Here is a 21,217-nt window from a genome sequence, read left to right on the forward strand (position 1 = left end):
ATACAAGTTGTGTGTTGGGGGGGGGGGGGGGGGGGGAAGCAAATTGTAATGCTGGTGACCTCTCTGTTTAAGCCATTGCCTGGAAATTCTATCCAAGGTACATGCTTTTTGGAGGTGGCTCATTATGGAATATGGGCATCACTAGGAAGGCTGGCATTGATTATCCCTGATTGCCCTGAGATGATGGTGGGCTGCTGCCTTGAATTGCTGGTAGCAGTTTTGGGGGGTTTTGTGCTATGACTCCAAGCCCCTGGGAACTGGATTGAGTGCTGCAAACTCATTTCACATAGGACTCTTTCAATGAGGAAGCTTTCATCCTGTCCGTCTGGACTGCATTTAAAATGTGGTCCCAAAGGGCTCGATGTATTAACCCACTGCACCCTCCAACACCCCATTTTACTTTTATTTTCTGTTTTATTATAACCATAGGAACGGGTTACATTGAGTCTACAGCACAGAAACAGGCGATTCGGCCCAACTAGTCTGTGCTGGTGTTTTTGCTCCACATGAGCCTTCTCCCTAAGTCATCTACCCCTGTCAGCATATCCTTCTATTCTTTTCTCCTTCGTGTGTTTATCTAGCTTTGTCTTAAATGTATCTATGCTATTTGCCTCAACTACTCCTTGTGGTACTGCGTTCCACTTTCTCCACTCTTTGGGTAAAGAAGTTTCTCCTGAATTCTCTATTGGATTTATTAGTGACTCTCTTATATTGATGACCTCTAGTTTTGGACTCCCCCACAAGTGGAAACATTTTCTCTACATCCACTCTATTAAACCCTTTCATGATCTTAAAGACCCCTATCAGGCCACCCCTCAGCCTTCTCTTTTCTGGAGAAAAGAGCCGCAGCCTGTTTAGTCTTTCCTGATTGGTCTCAACCTGTGAGGATATACTATTCAGCCTCTCGAGCCTGTTCTGCCATTCGATTCGATCATGGCTGATTTGTACCTTAACTCCATTTTCCTGCCTTTGTTCCATGTCCCTTGGTAACTTTACCTAACAAAAATCTTATCTTTCTCAGACTTGAAAATTTCAATTGTCCCAGCATCCACAGCCTTTTGGGAGAGTGTGTTCCTGATTTCCACAACCCTTCATGTAAAAAAAAATAAGTGCTTCCTGATTTCACTCCTGAATGGCCTAGCTTTAATTTTAAGATCATGGCCCCCTTGTTCTGGATTCTCCCAGCATAGGAAATAATTCCTCTCTATCCTATCAATTCCTTTTTATAATTTTAAACCGTTCGATTTAGATCACACCCTCAACCTTCTAAGCTCAAGGGCATACAAGGCAAGTTTATGAAACTTGTCTTCTTAAGTTAACCCTTTGTCATTCTGGTGAATCTGTGCTGCACCCCCAATATATCCTTCCTGAGGTGCGGTGCCCAGAACTGAATGCATTACTCTAAATGAGGTCTGACCAAGGCTTTGTACAACTGAAGCATCACTTAATCATTCTTGTGTCCCAGCCGTCTCGAGATAAAGGCCAACATTCCATTAGCCTTTTTGATTACTTTTTTGTACCTGTGCACTCTCTTAGTGATTTGTGTAGCTAAATCACTTCGCTCCTCCACAGTTCCTGGTCTCTCTCCAAATATGTCTCTCTTCGATCCAAAGTGGAATGACCTGACATTTCCCCGCATTGAACTCCATCTGCCACAGTTTTGTCCACTCACTTAATCTGCGTTTATGTCCTGAGATACAAACAGAATTGCAAATTTGCGAGTGGGATGATGCAGGGGAATTATTCACGACAGGAAGTGAATAATGTCCTTGCCCTCTGGGCTCATGACTCGCAATCCCTGAAGCCACGGTGCAGTTTCCAGCGTTACGCTACTCCCCGTTGGCCTGTGAAGTAGCTGTGGCTCAGCAGTGGCACACTCTTGCCTCTGAGTCAGAAGGTCGTGGGTTCAAGTCCCACTCCAGAGACTTGAACACACAACCTAGGCTGACGTTCCCAGTGTAGCACTGTCGGAGGTGCCATCCTTCAGATAAGACGTTAAACCGAGGCCCCGTCCGGCCTCGCGGGTGGACGTAATCGATCCCATGGCGCTATTCAAAGAAGGGCAGGGGAGTTCTCTCTGGTGTCCTGGACCAATATTTGGATAAATAAATAAATAACCAATATCACTAAAAACGGATTATCTGATCGTTATCACATTACTGTTTGTGGGATCTTGCTATGTGCAAATTGGCTGCCATGTTTCCTATGTTACGCCAGTGACCACACTTCAAAAGTACTTCATTGGCTTTAAAGCACTTTGGGGCGTCCTGGGATGGTGAAAGGTGCTGTATAAATGCAAGTCGTTTTCGTTTTTCTTATCACCTTTTAAACTTATTCCCCCTCCCTTGCAATCTGCTTCCTTTTTGCAGCTGTGCAAACGAGAACGTGCACAAGGATTTCAAAAAAGCTGTCGGAGCGCACTCTATCGTGTTCAACGCCGGCAACTGCGAGCTGGTCCTCCTGGTAAGAGAGAACGACAATTTAATTCTGCCCACTGCTGGGACAGGCTGTCCATTTGGCACCTGACTGACTAGGTGATGCCTGAATCTTTCCTTGAATTTGGTAGTTGGTCTGGATGATGGTTTTGGTTTCTTTGGCCAATGTGCGTTGAGCTAGATATTAAATGAGAGCAGGCCATGCTTTCCCATTGGCTGAGAGTTTATCCAGTGGGTGGTTGAGCTCTTCAAACCAGGGTGAAACCCCGGTTTCATCCTTGGTCCATGCTAAATTAGTTAGTCTCAGTACGGGTCTCTGGCTCTTGATTTAGTTTCAGGCCTTTAGGTGTGGAGGGGGAATTAGCCAGGGTTCCCAATCCTGTCCTGTAACACTGTGTAGGTAGGTTTACAGTAAGGACAAGGCCAAGTTCAGCTGTGGTACCCTATGTGGTTGAATAGCTGATCATTATTCACTGTTGAGATGCTGAGAGATTGTTTCTCTTGGCTAGAGAGTCTGGAACTAGGGGGCATAATTGCAGGATATGGGGCAAGACTGATGAGGAAGAATTTCTTCATTCAGAGAGTTGTGAATCTTTGGAATTCTCTACTCCAGAGGGCTGTGGCTGCTGAGTCATTGAATATATTCAAAGCTGAGATGGATGATTTTTGGATTCTGGGGGAATCGAGGGATATGGGGGTCGGGCGGGAAAGTGGAGTTGAGGTCGAAGATCATCCATGATCTGATTGAATGGAGAGCAGGCTCGAGGGGCCGAATGGCCTACTCCTCCTATTATGTTCTTATGTCACGGATGAATGAATAACTTCAGGGAAGTATTCGAGGACAACCAGTACCCCCCACCCAAGGCCGTCAACAAGCAATCACTCCCTTCAGGAATGGAGGGGAGAGAGATTATTGGAAATAAAATAGCAGGCAGAAAATGGTAACTTCCTGAAGATGCACGGTAATGCCAGCGTCCCAGAGGAAGTTTGTACCCAAGGCAGTTACCTACATGATGATGTGTCCTTCATCCTTTGAATGATATGGATCCTCCACATAGCATGATCTCACATATCCATTCATCAAGCTTTAGGCTTTTAATGGCTTAGCGTTGTGGTTTGCAATGGCGCACATCCTGGGGCTTTATAGGGTATGGGAGTAGGAGATAGTGCAGCATGGCCTATCTGCAGTATCCTAATGTTTACACATGCATGCTCAACACTGTTTGTGTGTGTGTGTGATCTGATTACAATTGCTAAACCGACCACCCACCTCAAACATTCTGTTACAGAGCAGCAGAGGCCTTGTAACAGATTACCTGCCAATCCTCTTAACCAGAGTAGGCTGAACAAAATACTGCCGATGCTGGAAATCTGAAATAAAAACAGACAATGCTGGAAAACACTCAGCAGTTTTTCAGGCAGCATCTGTGGAGAGAGAAACAGAGTTAATGTTTCATCAGAATTACAAGAAGTTGGAGATTTAACAGGTTTTAAGCAAGTACAGAGCCAGGGGAAAGGGTGAAAGGAAAGAACAATGGGGGAGGTCTGTGATCTGGTGGAGGGCAGGAGTGATTAAATGACAAAAGGGGGTGATGGTGCAAGACATGGGGATGGTAATGGGACAAGTAAAGAAACAAAAGATGGGTCTAGAGGAGCAGTAAATGATTACAGCAGAACCATTACCAGCACATATTGTGCCAGAAAATGGGAGCGGTGGTTATTATCTAAAGTTGTTGAGGCCGGAAGGCTGTAAAGTACAAAATAAGAGTTGTGATCGGAGCTGAACTTTGGACTTAGTGGCCTTACCTCATCCTCCACTTTTCTTGTGTTCTTACGCCCCTTAAACAAGTTCCAGACACACAAATAGAGGAAAACCTAAAATAATCTGCAGTCGTGTGCGTGATTGCAGAGGATTTGAGAGTAACACACCTTCCAATATATCTTGCAGTCCATAAACGAGTCGACTGTGAAACGTGCGGGCTTGCTGAGTGACATGCACTTCCGCAGTATTCGCACCAAACTGATGCTGATGTCCCGAAACGAGGAAGCTACAAAACACCTTGAGGTGAGCAGGCTGGCTGGAGAAAAGGTGACGTCTCCCAGTTACAAACCGTTGGGTACGGTAGCCAAGTGGTCATGGTATTGGACTTGCAACCCGGAGGTTGAGAGTTCAAACCCCACCCTGGCAAAGTGTGCAAATGAAATTAAGTGGGCTGGCACCGGGGGAAAAACCCATGAAAGCTTCTGGATTGTTGGGAAACTACAATAACCACTTACATTTATATAGCGCCTTTAACATAGTAAAACCTCCCAAGGCACATCACAGGAGCGATTATCAAACAAAATGTGACACCGAGCCATGTAAGGAGATATTAGGACAGGTGACCAAAAGCTTGGTCAAAGAGGTAGGTTTTAAGTAGTGACTTGAAGGAGGTGGAGAGGTTTAGGGAGGGAATTCCAGAGCTTAGGGCCTAGGCAGCTGTAGGCACAGCCGCCAATGGTGGAGCGATGGAAATCGGGGATGCGTAAGAGGCTAGAATTGGAAGAGCGTAGGGACTGGAGGGTTGTAGGCTGGAGGAGGTTAGAAAGATAGGGAGGAGGGGGCGAGGCCATGGAGAGATTTAAACACTAGGATGAGAATTTTAAAATTGAGGCACTGTTGGACCAGGAGCCAATGTAGGTCAGCAAGCACAGGGCTGATGGGTGTGTGGTGCAAGTTAGGATACAGGCAGTAGAGTTTTGGATGAGCTGAAGTCCTAAATAATGTCCTTCAGGGAAGGGAAGCTGGTGCGTGGCTTCAGTGCCACACTGTCTGCTTGACTCTCGATGCCCTTGGCAATAAATACTGACCTTGCCGGTGTCGGCCACATCCCAAGAACAAATATTTTTTTAAAACCCTTTGTACGTTTGAAGTACCAAATTAGCAGCGGGGTTTGTGCCGGGAGTCACTGCCCAATTGGAGAGATTGCGAACATGTTTCACACCGGACCCTTACAGCCAGCAGACGGAGACGTTCACCCCATCAGTCTGGGCTGGATTTGAACCCAGGTGGTAAAGGTAAAAGGAGCCGGGGTGGGTGTGGGGATCAGCTTCGATGGGGCCGTCTATATTTGTTCAGCCAGCACTGGGCAGACAGACCGTTAACAGCAGATCTCCTGCTTCCAGTCTGAATTACTCATCTTTTTTCTTTAAAACACTAACCCTTAAAAGTTTAAAATCCAGTGTGTCTCCACATTTACCATTGCTGCTCGTGTTAGTGGACTTTCCCACTAACACCTGGCACTAAAGCTCACCATTGTTCCCTATTTGTTTAACACGAGGGGGTGTCCAAGCTTTTTGCCTTTGTAGTCACGTAGGTGTGTACCACAGAGGCTCAGTGTGGGGCAGGAAAAACCCATATAAAGTTTAAATTCCTGCTCCCATTAATTCCCAGATGTCTAAAGCTGCTGACACCAATGGCTCTTGGGGTTCTGATTAAGGATTTATCTACCAATGAGACAACTGTACTGAGAAAAAGAGCCTTTTCCAAACCTCCAGGCTCATAAAATTCGAGCAGGACAAACAAATGAATGAGAAATAAGCACAAATAGGCCTCGAGTTGCCTGGGCTTCAAGTGTCAGATTGCCAGGGTTCGAGGGCCGCTGAATGGGATCCCGGAGTGGAGTTTGGACGCAGCTGGGCTAACCCATGTTTTGCAGCTTCCAGTGATGCATCTCACGGGCGGAGGGAGCAGGGGAAGGAGTGAAGAGAAGCATCAATATGTAAAGTTGCGGTGTTGAATTTCAGTTTGCGGTCTTTGGACTCTGAGGTGTTGGGTCAAGTGTTTACTGCAAGAACAATTGATGCACTGACTTTTCTTTTCGCTGATGCACTCCGTAGACCACTAAGCAGCTGGCAGCTGCATTCCAAGAGGAGTTCAGTGTTCGTGAGGATTTGATGGGTCTTGCGATCGGAACACATGGCGCCAACATTCAGCAGGCTAGGAAGGTTCCTGGGGTGACGGCAATTGAACTTGATGAGGACACATGCACGTTCAGAATATATGGCGAGGTGAGCACGTGGAAAGGCTGCATTCATTTTAACCTGGTTACTTGTAGGGTTTTAGCTCCACTCTCTTCACTCTTGAGGGTCATCAGAGGTAAGAATCAACCAAGGTTTTATTTACTTTTCTAACTGTTGGTTTTATTAACATTAAAATACAAGTTTTACGAAGAGATTTGTACAACATGATACTTGGAATGACCAATTCTTCTGTTTCGGGAGACCGAGGTGTTAATAAACCATCGCCATCCTGCGTGGTGTTCTTCTGGACTGTCTCTGGTCGGTCTCATGGTCTGTCCCCTTCGATCTTAGTAAAATGGCTGGTTTTTTACCCTCCTGGCTGGTGCAGAAGAAGCTTCCAGTACTTCCCCCCCACACTCTTTCCCATGGTCTGAAACAAGTTGATAGAACATCATCTGATGTTTACAGCAGCTTCTCTCAGACTTTCAAGGCCTCACAGCTGTCTTATCTTTTAACCTTCTGGGACAGTCTGCTGAATAAGACTTTTCCAATGTGGCCAACCTTCCCTGCATGCTGCCTTGAAGAGTCTGTTTAAGCGTTGCTTTGTTCAATTAATCCTTTCAACCAAACTCAGCTCCTTCAGCACAGAAACAAGCCATTCGGCCCACTGGTCAATGCCGGTGTTTATGCTCCACACGAGCCTCCTCCCACCCCACTTCATCTCACCCGATCAGTCTAACCTTCTATTCCTTTCTCCCTCATGTACTTATCTAGCTTCCCCTTAAAGGCATCTATGCTATTCGCCTCAACCACTCCTTGTGGGAGCGAGTTCCACATTCTAACTACTCTCTGGGTAAAGAAGCTTCTCCTGAATTCTTTATTGGATTTATTAGTGACTATCTTATATTTATGGCCCCTAGTTTTGGACTCCCCCCCCCCCCCCACCCACCCACCCCCAACAAGTGGAAATATCTCTACATCTACCCTATCAAACCCCATCATAATTTTAAATACCTCTATCAAGTCACCCCTCACTTTTTTTTCTAGAGAAAAGAGCCATAGCCTGTTCAGCCTTTACTGATGGTTATAACCTCCAATTCTGGTATCATTCGGGCTGCTGGTGACTGCCCTTGTGCTGGGAGAGGGGGAGGAATCAGCTCAGAGCTCCTGCTCCTGATCACCATCCAGTGACTCCCACAAGAAGGCGGATGTCTGTTGAAGGCAAGGTTGAGGTGTTGCCCCCTTTCTCTTTCCTTCCCCCCCCCCCCCCCTCACCACCACCACCACCACCACACTTCAGTAGCCCGGCATTGCTCTCCAAGTACATTTGTGCTCGAATAACCACTTGGCCAGTGTTCTGGAGGGCCTAGACACAGTACTGCAGCATGAATTGATGCCTTCAGAAGAGAACCAATAAAAATTGAAGTGGTGTGAATGGGATCAGGTCAGCTTTTGTACTTGCAATCTGATTATCACTGCCATAGGAGCGAGCTGCAATTTGGTCACGCACGCATCCTGTAGAGTGAAGAGCAGCGGAAAAAATGCGGAAATGTTTTAATAACTTTTTTCTTTTTCCCCAGACACCAGAAGCAGTAAAACAAGCTCGGGGGTACCTGGAATTCTCCGAAAACTCGGTCCAAGTGCCGCGCAGCCTGGTTGGTGAGTGTTGACCAGAACTGAACTAACCCTCGGTCACTGGCTCCATCTATAATCAACCGCACCTTCTAAACCGGTCAACTTGCGGGTCTTTGTCATTGAGCTGTACGCGTACAGGGGAGGCAGAAGGCGAACCAGAAATTGTACAGCGAATCGTTATATTCGAATGAAATGATTCCCCGCAGAATACACGTGCAGGATGAGTTTTGGGGCTGTATTTTCCGCCTCGTGCCGTTCCTGAACAAACGCTTAACTGTGCTTATAATAAATTCCTTTTTTTTTTAAACTGCAAGTGTTGAGCTTCAACCTGGTTAATGCTCAGTATCTGCAGTAAAACAGTCCCATTTACCAAGTCAGCCTAGAAGCAGCCTCCTGGGATCGAGCTGCAAGGTGTCAACGGGCATTTTGGTCTGCGCTGTTGCCCAGCAAAGTCCCACCGCAGTTTCAGTGTGTGGCATGCAGGATGCATTCGCAGGCTCTCCTGCATGGTTCAGAACTCTGAGCACAACAGAGGGGCTTCCAGTGCAAGATCCAGCTGTGTGAGCTGGTTTTACGCCAAAGAGGGGAAGTGGCTGCAGGGAGCGAGGGGCGGCTCTGGTCTGCACTGGCCTGTCTCTTGGGTATTTGGTCAGCCTTGCACTGGGTGTACAGTACTCCAGGGCACTGATGCTTGACTGGCCGGCCAGCCTGGCTCACTAATGAAATCTCTCGGGTAAATCTCTCGCAGTAACCCTTAGGCTCTGTCAGCCTTCACCTAATTGGGACGTGTCCTTACGGGGAGAGTGTGTGCTCCTTATTGGGGAAAATAGAAACTCTACAGATGGGCATAGGTTCCTCAGTAGTTTGAATTGGAGACTCTTGACCCTGGTAATGGGGCTCAGTGTGTGTCAAACACCCAGCTGACTGAGAAGAGCAACTGTTAGTGTGTTTACTAATATCACATGCCATGATTTTCTTTTGTGGATATTGTACTTTTTTAATTTTGGTAATTTCTTGTACCCCTCACAAACCTTAGTAACCGATGGCAATCTCTGAAAAGTTGGGGTGCATGATAAAGTTGCGGTGCACGTGAGCGAAAGAAGCCATGAGGGCATTCCCCACAAGGTGTGCAATTTGCCACTCCGTGGTCCCTACCTTGGTAACCAGTCCGCTGTTGGGCAGTGCAGTGGTGCCTGGTGCTGTCAAACAGCAAGAGCTCTGGATCCTGTACCCGCTGGCTTGCCACGTCAACGTGGAGATGGTGGGGCAATCGGTGGATGTTACCCGACTTCTCTTCGATATCACTTGGTAACCTGATGGTGAGAGGATATGGCAGATGCCTGGGAACATTCTGTCCTGTACTAAAGTCCTGAGATTAATTAGAACATCTCATATTATCTGTTCAACTCGTACCATCGCCCAGAAGAACTGGTTAAATTGGAGAGGGGGTGCAACATCATTTTGTTAATTGAAGTTGCAAAGGGTGCAGTCAGGATTCTTAATACTTTCCTTTTTATAGCAAAGCAACTGTTCAACAGCTTGAGGATTTAGCTAAAGAATAACTTGTAGCCAGTTAATGGTGTTCATGTATTTGTGTTTGCAACACAGGCAAAGTGATTGGCAAGAACGGGAAAGTAATTCAGGAGATTGTGGACAAGTCTGGTGTGGTGCGGGTTCGGATTGAAGGAGACAACGATAAGAAGCTGCCTAGGGAGGAGGTGAGCACTTTTGGTGAAACCCCACTTGGGTTCTGATGGTAATGTTACTAAATTTACATATTCCGTCTGTTTTGAATAATTAATAAAGCAATGCTACTCACCATCTTCTTGTTGAGGGCCACGTGCCGAATCAGTGACCACTCTCTGGAACGTTGCACCTTCTCCACCGACTGGTGGGGGGAGCAAAACTACAGGGCAAATTAATCCCAGATTCACAAAGCTGGTGAGACTATGGTGTGGGAAACATAATAATTCACGTTACCTGGTGGTGCCCAAAGATCCAGCCATTCAGAAGATCACCAAGCATCCCCAGAACCAGATCCAACACTCTGCAAGCTGGACCTCCCCAGACTGACCCCTGGTCCCACCATGGGCAAACTCTTGGGTTCACCCCCACCCTCCCCCAAACTGCAGGCCTGTTGTTGCATTCCACTGAGATGGCAGCAAGCTGACTGCCATTTGTTAAAGCCACCTCCCCCCAAAAAATCCACATGGATTGAGACTGTGTGAAAGGTCACCCAGTCTGAGAAAGATGTACTTCCTGAGCCAGATGTACTTTGGCATCTGGTCAACACATGGACAAACAAAGACCCCCTCACCAGCCCAACTTTGTAGGTTACCTAGCGGTCAGACTTCATGTCTGGAAAGCACTGTACGTACGAGCCTTCTCTTTTAGTTTCTCCCTTTCTGTCCTGCAGGGCATGGTTCCTTTCACGTTCGTTGGCACCAAGGAGAATCTAGTCAACGCTCAAGTGCTGCTGGAATATCACCTGTCTTACCTGACGGTAATTGTTACAGTTCAACAAATTGTTGCTCTTGCCCATCTGGAGCGTAGCTTAGGAATGTGGAGGAAGATTCCATGGTATGGTGTGGTCCAGGGGTCTCTGCCTTGAGAGCTGGAAACTCCTGCTCACCACTGGGACGTGTGGCGACCCCACCATTCAGGGAGCATCAGTCAGTATACAGCACTGAGACACAAAGCATTGGTGCTCCCCTCCACCCAAAGACAGGGCACTAATAGTGTGTGTGTGTGTAAGTGTGTGAGTAATATGCACCTTTTAATAGAGGTATTATATATAATCCCTTTACAATATGTAAGGCAGTATGTCCCTTATATGGGAGATATAAGCTGAGATTGTTCTCTTTAATGCAGAAGTTAAGGGGAGATTTAAGAGATGTTCAAAATTATACGGGGTTTTGATAGGGTAGATGGGGAGAAACTGCTTCCACTGACAGGAAGGTCAGTAACCAGAGGACACCGATTTAAGATAATTAGCAAAAGAACCAGAGGGGTGATGAGAATTTTTTTTAATACCGAGTTACGATCCGGAATGCGCTGCCTGAAAGGGCGGTGGAAGCAGATTCAATAATAACTTTCCAAAAGGGAATTGGATAAATACTTGAAGGGGGAAAAAAAATTGCAGAGCTATGGGGAGAGGGGAAAAGTGGGACTAATTGGAAAGCTCTTTCAAAGAACAGGCACGATGGGCTGAATGGTCGCCTTCTGTGCTGCAAGGTTCTACATAAAGTATAATTGTATCTTGTATGCATGTTCTTCATACAGAGGGGGTAAAGTTGCTATGTATGAGTGCAAGAGTGATACTGATTAGACTTGGAACATAACACTGAGCCACATATATGGACTGAATTGGGACAGCAGTGAGCTTAAACTGTGTGCATTCAGAGAGTGGATATCTGTGTACTTGAAGCTGAAAATGTGCCAATTGATTTTGTGTGGCAGGGGGTCAGAGTGAATGAATTTAGAACTGTGCCTCCTTCCACTCTGCGTGTGTTTTTTTTTGTGACATTTGTTAATTTGATTACTGGTATTTGCTTACCCCCGGGAATGGATTTCTCAAAGCTCATCACTTGTGCGTCTAAATACAACTCGGTGTCGCGACCTCTGGCGTGCTCCCAGGGGAGGTGAAGTGTCTGATTCAGTGCGGAGCCCTGCGGGAGAGCAAGCTGCATTGTGCGGCTCTGTTGGGATACCATGTCTACCCCCCCTCGCCGCATCCACCCCTTCCACGAACTGAAATACAGGCATGTAGACTCCTGTCGCTGCCTGTACTACTGAGAGTTTTTATTTTGGTGTTCAGCTGCTCTTGTAGGTCAGGATCTCCTGACAGTTCACACTGCGCTCACCTTCCCTGTGTTGTGTTTTGAGCAAGTTTCTTCCACATGTAACATCTGGGATTGCGTTTCATCAGCAAAGCTTGCTAATATTTTAATCAGCTTCAGGTCAGTCTGGCTCCATTGGGACTTAACATATATTGAATCCTAGTCACCAGGATTGAAGTAAAAACTATATAAACAAGAACAAACAAACTTGCATTTCTATAGTGCGTTCACAACCTCAGGATGTCCCAAAGTACTTTTTGAAGTGTAGTCACTGTTGTAATGTAGGAAATGCGACGGCCAATTTGCGCACAGCAAGATCCCACAAACAGCAATGAGTTTTTTAATTCATTCTTGGGATGTGGGCGTCGCTGGCAAGGCCAGCATTTATTGCCCATCCCTAATTGCCCTTGAGCAGGTGGTGGTGAGCTGCTGCCTTGTCAGATAACCAGATCATCTGTTTGTGATGTTGGTTGAGGGATAAATACAGGCCCAGGACACCAGGGAGAACTCCCCTGCTCTAATTCAATATAGTGGCCGTGGTGTCTTTTACGTCCACCCAAGAGGGCAGAGGGGGCCTCAGTTTAACGTCTCATCCGAAAGCTGTGAAAGTACACGGGTCAGTCAGCATCTGAAAGAGACTGTGATGGGTCCATTCATTTGTTTCAGACGCTGACTGACCTCCTGAATGTTCCAGGAACAGTAGATTCCACTTTTTTTTTGATTTGTCATTTGCAATTTTTCATTCACCACCATTTGAGTGTTGGGTTCGGTCAGTGACTAAATGTCCTGCACAGTATGGTACTGGGCCAAGTCCGATTAGCCGATCTCAATGAGGGCAGTGTGTTGGGTTCTCTATAGTCAGTGTCCCTGGGTAGAGTGGTGGGGGCGGGGGGGGGAGGGGGGAGAGGAGAGGGAAAGAAATATCAGCCAGCATTCCTGCTCCTGGTCCTGCGTTCTCCTCCCCACCCCAAACCTCTGCTGGAAAATTTGCCTTTGTGGGTGTCCGGCAGGAGCAGGATCAGCTTACACCGTTGGCTCCACAGTTACAGTCCCATGCCCAGAGGCTGTCCTGGCTAGTTCATGGTGGGCAAGATACCCGCTGGCTGCCAGTGCCATGGATCCGTCCACAGTGAGTGTGGAGGGTAGACAATTCTGTGTCTCCGTCTCTCCTGGCCCCACCCAGGGAAGGTGCCGTTTCTACCCCTTTTTTTCTCCCCCAAACCCCTGGACATACAATGGTCTCGTCACTGTTATGTGTTTTTAAATAAAAGTCGTCTTCTCTTTCTCTTTTCCCCCCCACCCCCACCCCAGCAACAAAAAGAAAAACGATGAGGGTTCATTTTTAACAAGAGTACAAATAATTATGTTTTATCACCTATTCTCTGTTAAGTAATCCTGACTGTGCCTGTTCAAGGAACAGCAGCAATAAATCTTCCCAGGATATCAAAGCGAGCAGCTTGTTTCTGTATTCCATTGTAGCACTGGACTACCATGTACAGTGCTGCGTGCCAGTGTGTTCTTTGGTGGACATCTTTTTATATTGCAGCAGCATCCAACTTTTCCCTCGTATGTTAAAGCTATCGACTAAAGTTTGTTCCTTTTTTGCCCTGTCTCACTGTTTAATATCGACGCGTGAACTGTGTTGTTTTGAAAGCCCGATCTTTCTATAGAGTTCTGCTGGCCGTCAATGAAACTGCAACTACACCCCCTACAGGCTGTGCCATTAAATAACAGCCTCGCACCAACCCAGTTGGAATTTGTTTTGTCAGTGTGTCTGGAGCATGTCCAAGTGCCTTGATAAGTAGCGGCGATCAATGTATCGTAAACCTTTACAACATCGTACATCGACATGCTTCAAAGAATTTGCATCGCATCTCTGGATGTCCCAAAGCATGTCCTGGGCAATGAATAACTTCTGAAATGCTGTCAGGGTCGCTGTGTACTTCTAGCACGCGTGTAGTGTGTGTGTGTGACCGTTTTGATCCTGGGCACATCTGGTTGCTAGTTCCTCAATCATTCCTCCGAGATGGAAAGACCAAACTATTTGAATGATGTGGATTTTTCTGCTCAATGCTTTGAGTGAGCTCTAGGCATTCTGAGCCCAGTTCCCCTTTCCACTGCAAATTCACAAAAAAATATATACCGGCCACAGTTTGCACTAAGTTGGCAACATCCCTCAGCGCAGATGTTTGAGGGGGGTGGGTGTAGGACGGAGAGAAGAGTTGGAATTGTCACACTAATCGTAGTGCCTCAGGGCTGGGAATGGGGAACATTTGCCAGAGTCCCACTCCTCATCACTGCCCCCCGACAGTATCAGCCGTGGCTCAGTGGGTAGCGCACACTCCTGCGTCAGAAGGTCAAGGGCTCGAGCCCCACTTCAGAAACTTGAGCTCATAATCTAGGCTGACACTCCCAGTGCCAGTACTGAGGGAGTGCTGCACTGTCGGAGGTGCCGTCTTTCAGATGAGACATTAAACCGAAGCCCTGTCTGCCCCCTCAGGTGGACGGAAAAGATCCCACGACTGCTGTTGGAAGAAGAGGGGGGAGTTCTCCCCGGTGTCCTGGCCAATATTTATCTCTCAACCAACATCACATTTTTTTTAAAAAAACAATTATCTGATTGTTATCACATTGCTCTTTGTGGGATCTTGCTGTGCACAAATTGGCTGTTGTGTTTCCTACATTACAACAGTGACTATACTTCAAAAGTACTTAATTGTCTGTAACCAAGTGCATTGGGACATCCTGAGGTCGTGAAAGGCGCTATACAAATGCAAGTCTTTTTTAACTATTGCTGGCAGGTAGGGACAGGATTAGACTGGACGGCACTTGCTTTACAGAGGAAGAATGGTACTGGAGGGCAGTCAGTGACCTGGAACTGTACTCTGATAGAGCCTTGCCTTCAGGAGAGGGGGGGGTGGGGGAGCGGTGCAGAGGGAGTTAAAACGTTCCGATTGCTCGTTTAATTTGATCACATCTGTTGAGTGTCTGGAGAAGCAGTTGTGGACTCGCAGTGCCTCTGTCCTTCCTGCAGGAGGTGGAACAGCTGCGAATGGAAAGGCTGCAAATAGATGAGCAGCTCCGACAGATCGGCGTGGGATACCGTCCCCTGTCCAACCGCACAGACAAGGAGCGCGGCTACACCACCGACGACAGCACTGCCTCCTCCATGCACAGCTCGAGGTCCTATAGTGGCCGAGGGCGCGGGCGACGAGGTTCGTGGCTTTTAAATTGCCGGTCTTGCTGCCGCTTGTGATGTGGCAGGTCGTTTGACTTTCTTTTTACTTTGTAACTTGTTTAAAAATATAAGTCGAATTATATGCAGCGGAAACACTCCTCTTGCTGTCACTGAAATTCCGAGTTCCTTTGCTCCACCGTTGGCGGCCGTGTCTTCAGCCGCCCAGGTCCTAAGCTCTGGAATTCCCTCCCTAAACCCCTCTGCCTCTCTGCCCCTCTCCCCTCCTTTAAAACCTACCTCTTTGACTAAGCTTTTGGTCACCTGTCCTAATATCTCAAATTTGTCAAATTTTGTCGCATTACACTCCTGTGAAGCGCCTTGGGACGTTTTACCACATTAAAGGCACTATATAAGTGCAAGTTGTTGTCACTGAATCCATTGTAACTCTTAACGTGTTGTGTTTAATTGCCCCTGTTTCCTCCCTTTGGGGTGGTTTTTCTTTGCCCGGGTATGGCTCCATCCTGCCCTCTGATACCTCGCCCACGTGGTCATTGTTCACTTGTATCCCTGGACGGGTGAGCGTCGATCACTCTCCCTTGGTGCTGCACTGAGAGTTTCGGCCTAGAGCATGGCTTTAACTCGCGACCTGTCTCCGAGGTGTGAGCGCTGCTCGCTGAGCCAAACTGACACTTGGAGAATGTGGGAAGAAAACTAGAGAAATAAATGGGTTGGGTCATGCACTTCGCTTCTGGCCAAACGGACCAAGGAGTTTGCATTCCATATCGAGTAACCAGGAGCTGGCTGTGCCGATTGACCAGTGGCTTGATTTGGATGACTTGTGCATGGAAGCTCATCACCATGTTGGGTCTGCTCAGCTAGGTGCGGAACAAAGTGTGATGGAGGTAGATATAGAGCCAGAATATTTACTTCGAAATGCAGCCTAATGTCTGAATTTTACCCGCCGCAGATGCCAACTCCGATTTCTCCAATGCATCTGAGACTGAATCAGAACGCAGGGACGAGCTCAGTGATTGGTCCCTGGCCCAGGCGGACGAGGACCGGGATCGCAGGCAGGGGTCGGACACTAACCGTAGGCGGTCGACCGGAGGGCGTGGTCGAGGAGGTCCTCCCTCCGGGAGAGGTCGCGGCGGAGGTCGAGGCGGCACTTCCTCAATCAGTGCAGGTAACGTGAGCTGTAAAAAATTATTTTAAAAAAACTTCTGAGCTTTGGATAGTATTTCTGGTTTCGTGAGCATTGCTAACTAAAATTTACAAGTGTGACCAGGACTGACTGACTCAGTGGGTTAGAATGCTGCGTGTTCCTAGGACCTGGCTCAAGTTCAGGCTGAGGTAGTCACAGCCTCCGAGATGAAATTAGTTTGCGAGCCTCCTGTAAAGAACGTTATTCCAGTCGGCAGAACCTGTAAAATGTTCTGGAAATCTGGAAAACTCTTTCTCTCCCCCCCCCCCCCCCCCCCCCCCCCACCAAAAGCTGTCGAAGCTGGGGGTCAATTGAACATTTCAAAACTGAGATTGGTCGATTTTTGTTGGGTATGGGGATTAAGGGTTACAGAACCATGGTGGACGGATGGAGTTAAGATACAGATCACCCATGATCCAACTGAATGGCGGAGCAGACGTGAGGGGCTGAATGGCTTCCTCCTGGGGAATGTGTTATATTCCCCAGTACGGACCCCATCTTTTTTTTTGAAAGGACTACAGTCAGATAAGATTGTCTATAATATGATGCATGAAAATCACTTTGTAGCTGATAAGTTGTCAAATAACTTATGGCATAGTTTGTCCCAAGTGGAATAAGTTGGGTATTCCCCATCGTATCACAAGGTCACTTTAGATGAAGGCCCATCGACTTAATTAATATCATTCTCAAATAACAGATCTATTGTCGACAGCAACAGCTTGGATTTATGTGGTCCTTTTTAATATACAAAATCATGGCACTTTACAGGGTGGTGGTAAGAGGAACGGAATGCTGAGCTCGGGGTGGGGGGGGAGCAGGAGGGAGGAGAGTGAGTTTAGGAGGTGGTGATTGAACAGATGGGTTTTGAGAAAGAAAGAATGAAATTGTGTTTTAAACAGTGCCGTTCACGACTTCAGGACGTCCCAAAGCACTTCACAGCCAATTAATTACTTTTGAAGTGCAGTCACTGTTGTGATGTAGGGAAACGCTGAAGCGTTTGCAACCATCTTCAGCCAGAAGTGCCAAGTGGATGATCCATCTCGGCCTCCTCCCGATTTCCCCACCATCACAGAAGCCAGTCTTCAGCCAATTCGATTCACTCCACGGCTCACTGCTGAATGCACTGGATACAACAAAGGCTGTGGGCCCCGACAACATCTCGGCTGTAATGCTGAAGACTTGTGCTACTAGCCGTGCCTCTAGCCAAGCTGTTCCAGTACAGCTACAACACTGGCATCTACCCGACAATGTGGAAAATTGTCCAGGTATGTCCTGTCCACAAAAAACAGGACAAATCCAATCCAGCCAATTACCGCCCCATCAGTCTACTCTCAATCATCAGCAAAGTGATGGAAGGTGTCGTCGACAGTGCTATCAAGCGGCACTTACTCACCAATAACCTGCTCACCGATGCTCAGTTTGGGTTCCACCAGGACCACTCGGCTCCAGACCTCATTACAGCCTTGGTCCAAACATGGACAAAAGAGCTGAATTCCAGAGGTGAGGTGAGACATCAAGGCAGCATTTGACCGAGTGTGGCACCAAGGAGCCCTAGTAAAATTGAGGTCAGTGGGAATCGGGGAAAACTCTCCAGTGGCTGTCGTCATACCTGGCACAAAGGAAGATGGTAGTGGTTGTTGGAGGCCAATCATCTCAGCCCCAGGATATTGCTGCAGGAGTTCCTCAGGACAGTGTCCTAGACCCAACCATCTTCAGCTGCTTCATCAATGACCTTCCCTCCATCATAAGGTCAGAAATGGGGATAATCGCTGATGATTGTGTTCAGTTCCATTCACACCCCCTCAGATAACGAAGCAGTCCGTGCCTGCATGCAGCAAGACCTGGACAACATCCAGGCTTGAGCTGATAAGTGGCAAGTAACATTTGAGCCAGGCAATGACAATCTCCAAGAGAGTCTAACCACCTCCCCTTGACATTCAATGGCATTACCATCACCGAATCCCCCACCATCAATATCCTGGGAATCACCATTGACCAGAAACTTAACTGGACCAGCCATATAAATACAGGAGCAGGTCAGAGGCTGCGTATTCTGCGGCGAGTGACTCCCCAAAGCCTTTCCACCATCTACGAGGCACAAGTCAGGAGTGTGATGGAACACTCTCCACTTGCCTGGATGAGTGCAGCTCCAACAACACTCAAGAAGCTCAACACCATCCAGGACAAAGCAGCCCGCTTGATTGGCACCCCATCTACCACCCTAAACATTCACCCCCTTCACCACTGGCGCACTGTGGCTGCAGTGTGTACCATCCACAGGATGCACTGCAGCAACTCGCCAAGGCTTCTACGACAGCACCTCCCAAACCCGCGACCTCTATCACCTACAAGGACAAGGGCAACAGGTACATGGGAACAACACCACCTGCACATTCCCCTCCAAGTCACACACCACCCTGACTTGGAAATATATTGCCATTCCTTCATCGTCGCTGGGTCAAAATCCTGGAACTCCCTACCTAAAAGCACTGTGGGAGAACCTTCACCTCAGGGACTGCAGCGGTTCAAGGCGGCTTGCCACCACCGTCTCAAGGGCAATTAGGGATGGGCACATCCCATGAACGCTTTTTTTTAAAAAGCCAATTTGTGCACAGCAAGCTCCCCACAAACAGCAATGAGATAATGACCAGATCATCTGTTTTTTAGTGATGTTGATTGCGGGATAAATATTGGCCCAGGACTCCCCTGCTCTTCGAAATAGTGGCTGTGGGATCTTTTGCATCCACCTGAGAGGGCAGACGGTGTCTCGGTTTAATCTTTCATCTGAAAGACAGCACCTCCAACAGTCTAGCACTCCCTCAGTGCTAGACTGGGAATGTCATACTGATTACGGGGTCAATTCTCTGGAGTTTTAAGGGTTTTAAAGGAGGATAGAGAGAGGCAGAAGGATTTGGAGTACACATTCTAGGCGGCTAAAAACTCTGCTGCCCAGGGATGGAGCGGATTGCCCAGGAGGCCTGAGTCAAACGACCAAATGTGTCCAGAGAAAGTAAGTCTGAAGTAGGCTGTAGAGGTCGGGTGGACAGAGCCACTGAGGGACATGAGGGCGAGGTTTTTATATTTAAATAGTTGAACGGGACTGATGAACAAACTGGGCTCAGTGCGGGAAGGATATGGTTATCAGCTGTTCCTTAAAGGAGCTCCAGCCTTTGCAGCCCGTGTCTGTGCTGTTTGGGGACGGAGCCTCGTCCGATATCCCCCTATATTGCACGGTATTTTTCTTTGTGTCTTGTGTTAATTCTGTTTGTTTGCTCACGTGTGCCAGTGCTGAAAGACCCCGACAGTAACCCTTACAGCCTGCTGGAGAACGCGGAAACCGATCAAACCGGTGACACGGACGCCAGCGAATCGCACACCAACGCGAACCGGCGTCGCAGGTCCCGCAGGCGGCGCACTGACGACGATGCCACCATGATGGACGGAGTTGTGGAGTCCGATAATGCGTCCATCAATGAGAACGGTGTGGGTATGTAACGGGCTAGGGAGAGGGCTATTGTACGAGCAATTGTGTAGTAGAAACACCGAGCAGAGAAAGAAGCCATTCGGCCCATCATGCCTGTGCCAGCTCTTTGAAAGAGCTATCCAATTAGTCCCACTCATCCTGCTCTTTCCCCCATAGTTCTGCAAACTTTTCCCCTTGAAGTATTTATTTCCCTTTTTGAAAGTTACTACTGAATCTGCTTCCACTGCCCTTTCAGTCAGTGTGTTCCAGATCATAACTCGTTGCGTGAAAAAAAAATTCTCATCTCGCCTCTGGCTCTTTTGCTAATTACTTTAAATCTGTGTCCACTGGTTACCGACCCTCCTGCCAGTGGAAACAGTTTCTCCTTATTTGCTCTATCAAAACCCTTCATAATTTCAACACCTCTATTAAATCTCCCCTTAACTTTCTCTGCTGTAAGGAGAACAATCCCAGCTTCTCTACTCTCTCCATGTAACTGAAGTCCCTCATCCCTGGTACCATTCTAGTAAATTTCCTCTGCACCTTCTCCAAGGCCTTGACATCCTCCCTAAAGTGTGTTGCCCAGAATTGGACATAATATGCCAGCTGGGGCCTAAACGGTGATTTATAAAGGTTTAGCATAACTTCCTTGCTTTTGTACTCAGTCCCTCCGTTTATGAAGCCCGGGATCCCACAAATTTTCTTAAAAGCCTTCTCAACTTGTCCTGCCACTTTCCAAGATTTGTGTACATACACCCCCAGGTCTCTGTTCCTGTATCCCCTTTAAAATTGAAGTTGGCCATCGAGTCCCCCTCCCGTTAGTCGCAGCCCATTAGAGATTGCTCCTTTTTAATCATCACTAGTCAAATAAAATTTACGAGAGAGCGCCACTGAGACCATCTTACACTATAAACAAATTCAAATAAAATATTGGAAAAGTCAGTGGTGTGAAGGTTGAAACCCTTTTTCAAAAAGATCATCATATTTTGCTGAGACACTAAAAGGGACAAAAGGTGCATCTAAAATTGGTGTTCAAAAAAGAAATGAGAGGCAAGGATGATCGATGAATGTTGTTCCTGGCCCATGTCATGAAATGATGGGATTTGTCTAACTGAGAAATGGGTGAGACTGCACTAATCTGGGTCATTCCTTTTCCCCCTTCCCCAGACGAGAGCGAGGGGAGGCCCCCACGACGGAACAGGAGTCGAAGGCGTCGCAACCGTGGTAACCGACTGGACAGTTCTCTGAGCAGAGACAGGCAACCAGGTGAGTTCGTAGATTTTTTATTTTTACGAACCATAGAATCGTACAGCATGGAAGGAGGCCATTTGGCCCACCGTGCCTGTGCCAGCTCTGAAAGAGCTATCCAATTAATCCCACTCCCCTGCTCTTTCCCCATAGCCCTGCAAATTTTTCCTTTTCAAGTATTTATCCAATTCCCTTTTGAAAATTATTATTAAATCT

At 47.4% G+C, this 21,217-nt stretch overlaps 1 protein-coding gene across 1 annotated transcript in view; it reads left to right on the forward strand.

Annotated features, from left to right (window-relative positions):
- Window positions 1-21,217, forward strand: part of LOC137302325 (RNA-binding protein FXR1-like) — a 90,171-nt gene that overhangs the window by 68,227 nt on the left and 727 nt on the right. Inside the window, exons 6-15 of the mRNA XM_067971961.1 lie at window positions 2,370-2,463; window positions 4,384-4,500; window positions 6,315-6,485; window positions 8,018-8,096; window positions 9,681-9,790; window positions 10,489-10,575; window positions 14,946-15,126; window positions 16,057-16,272; window positions 19,577-19,777; window positions 20,921-21,019. Coding sequence (XP_067828062.1) covers window positions 2,370-2,463; window positions 4,384-4,500; window positions 6,315-6,485; window positions 8,018-8,096; window positions 9,681-9,790; window positions 10,489-10,575; window positions 14,946-15,126; window positions 16,057-16,272; window positions 19,577-19,777; window positions 20,921-21,019 — 1,355 coding nt within the window. The remainder of the gene's footprint in view (window positions 1-2,369; window positions 2,464-4,383; window positions 4,501-6,314; window positions 6,486-8,017; window positions 8,097-9,680; window positions 9,791-10,488; window positions 10,576-14,945; window positions 15,127-16,056; window positions 16,273-19,576; window positions 19,778-20,920; window positions 21,020-21,217) is intronic.

Source organism: Heptranchias perlo, chromosome 35 (genome assembly GCF_035084215.1).
Source record: "Heptranchias perlo isolate sHepPer1 chromosome 35, sHepPer1.hap1, whole genome shotgun sequence".
In the NCBI taxonomy this organism is placed as follows: Eukaryota; Metazoa; Chordata; class Chondrichthyes; order Hexanchiformes; family Hexanchidae; genus Heptranchias; species Heptranchias perlo.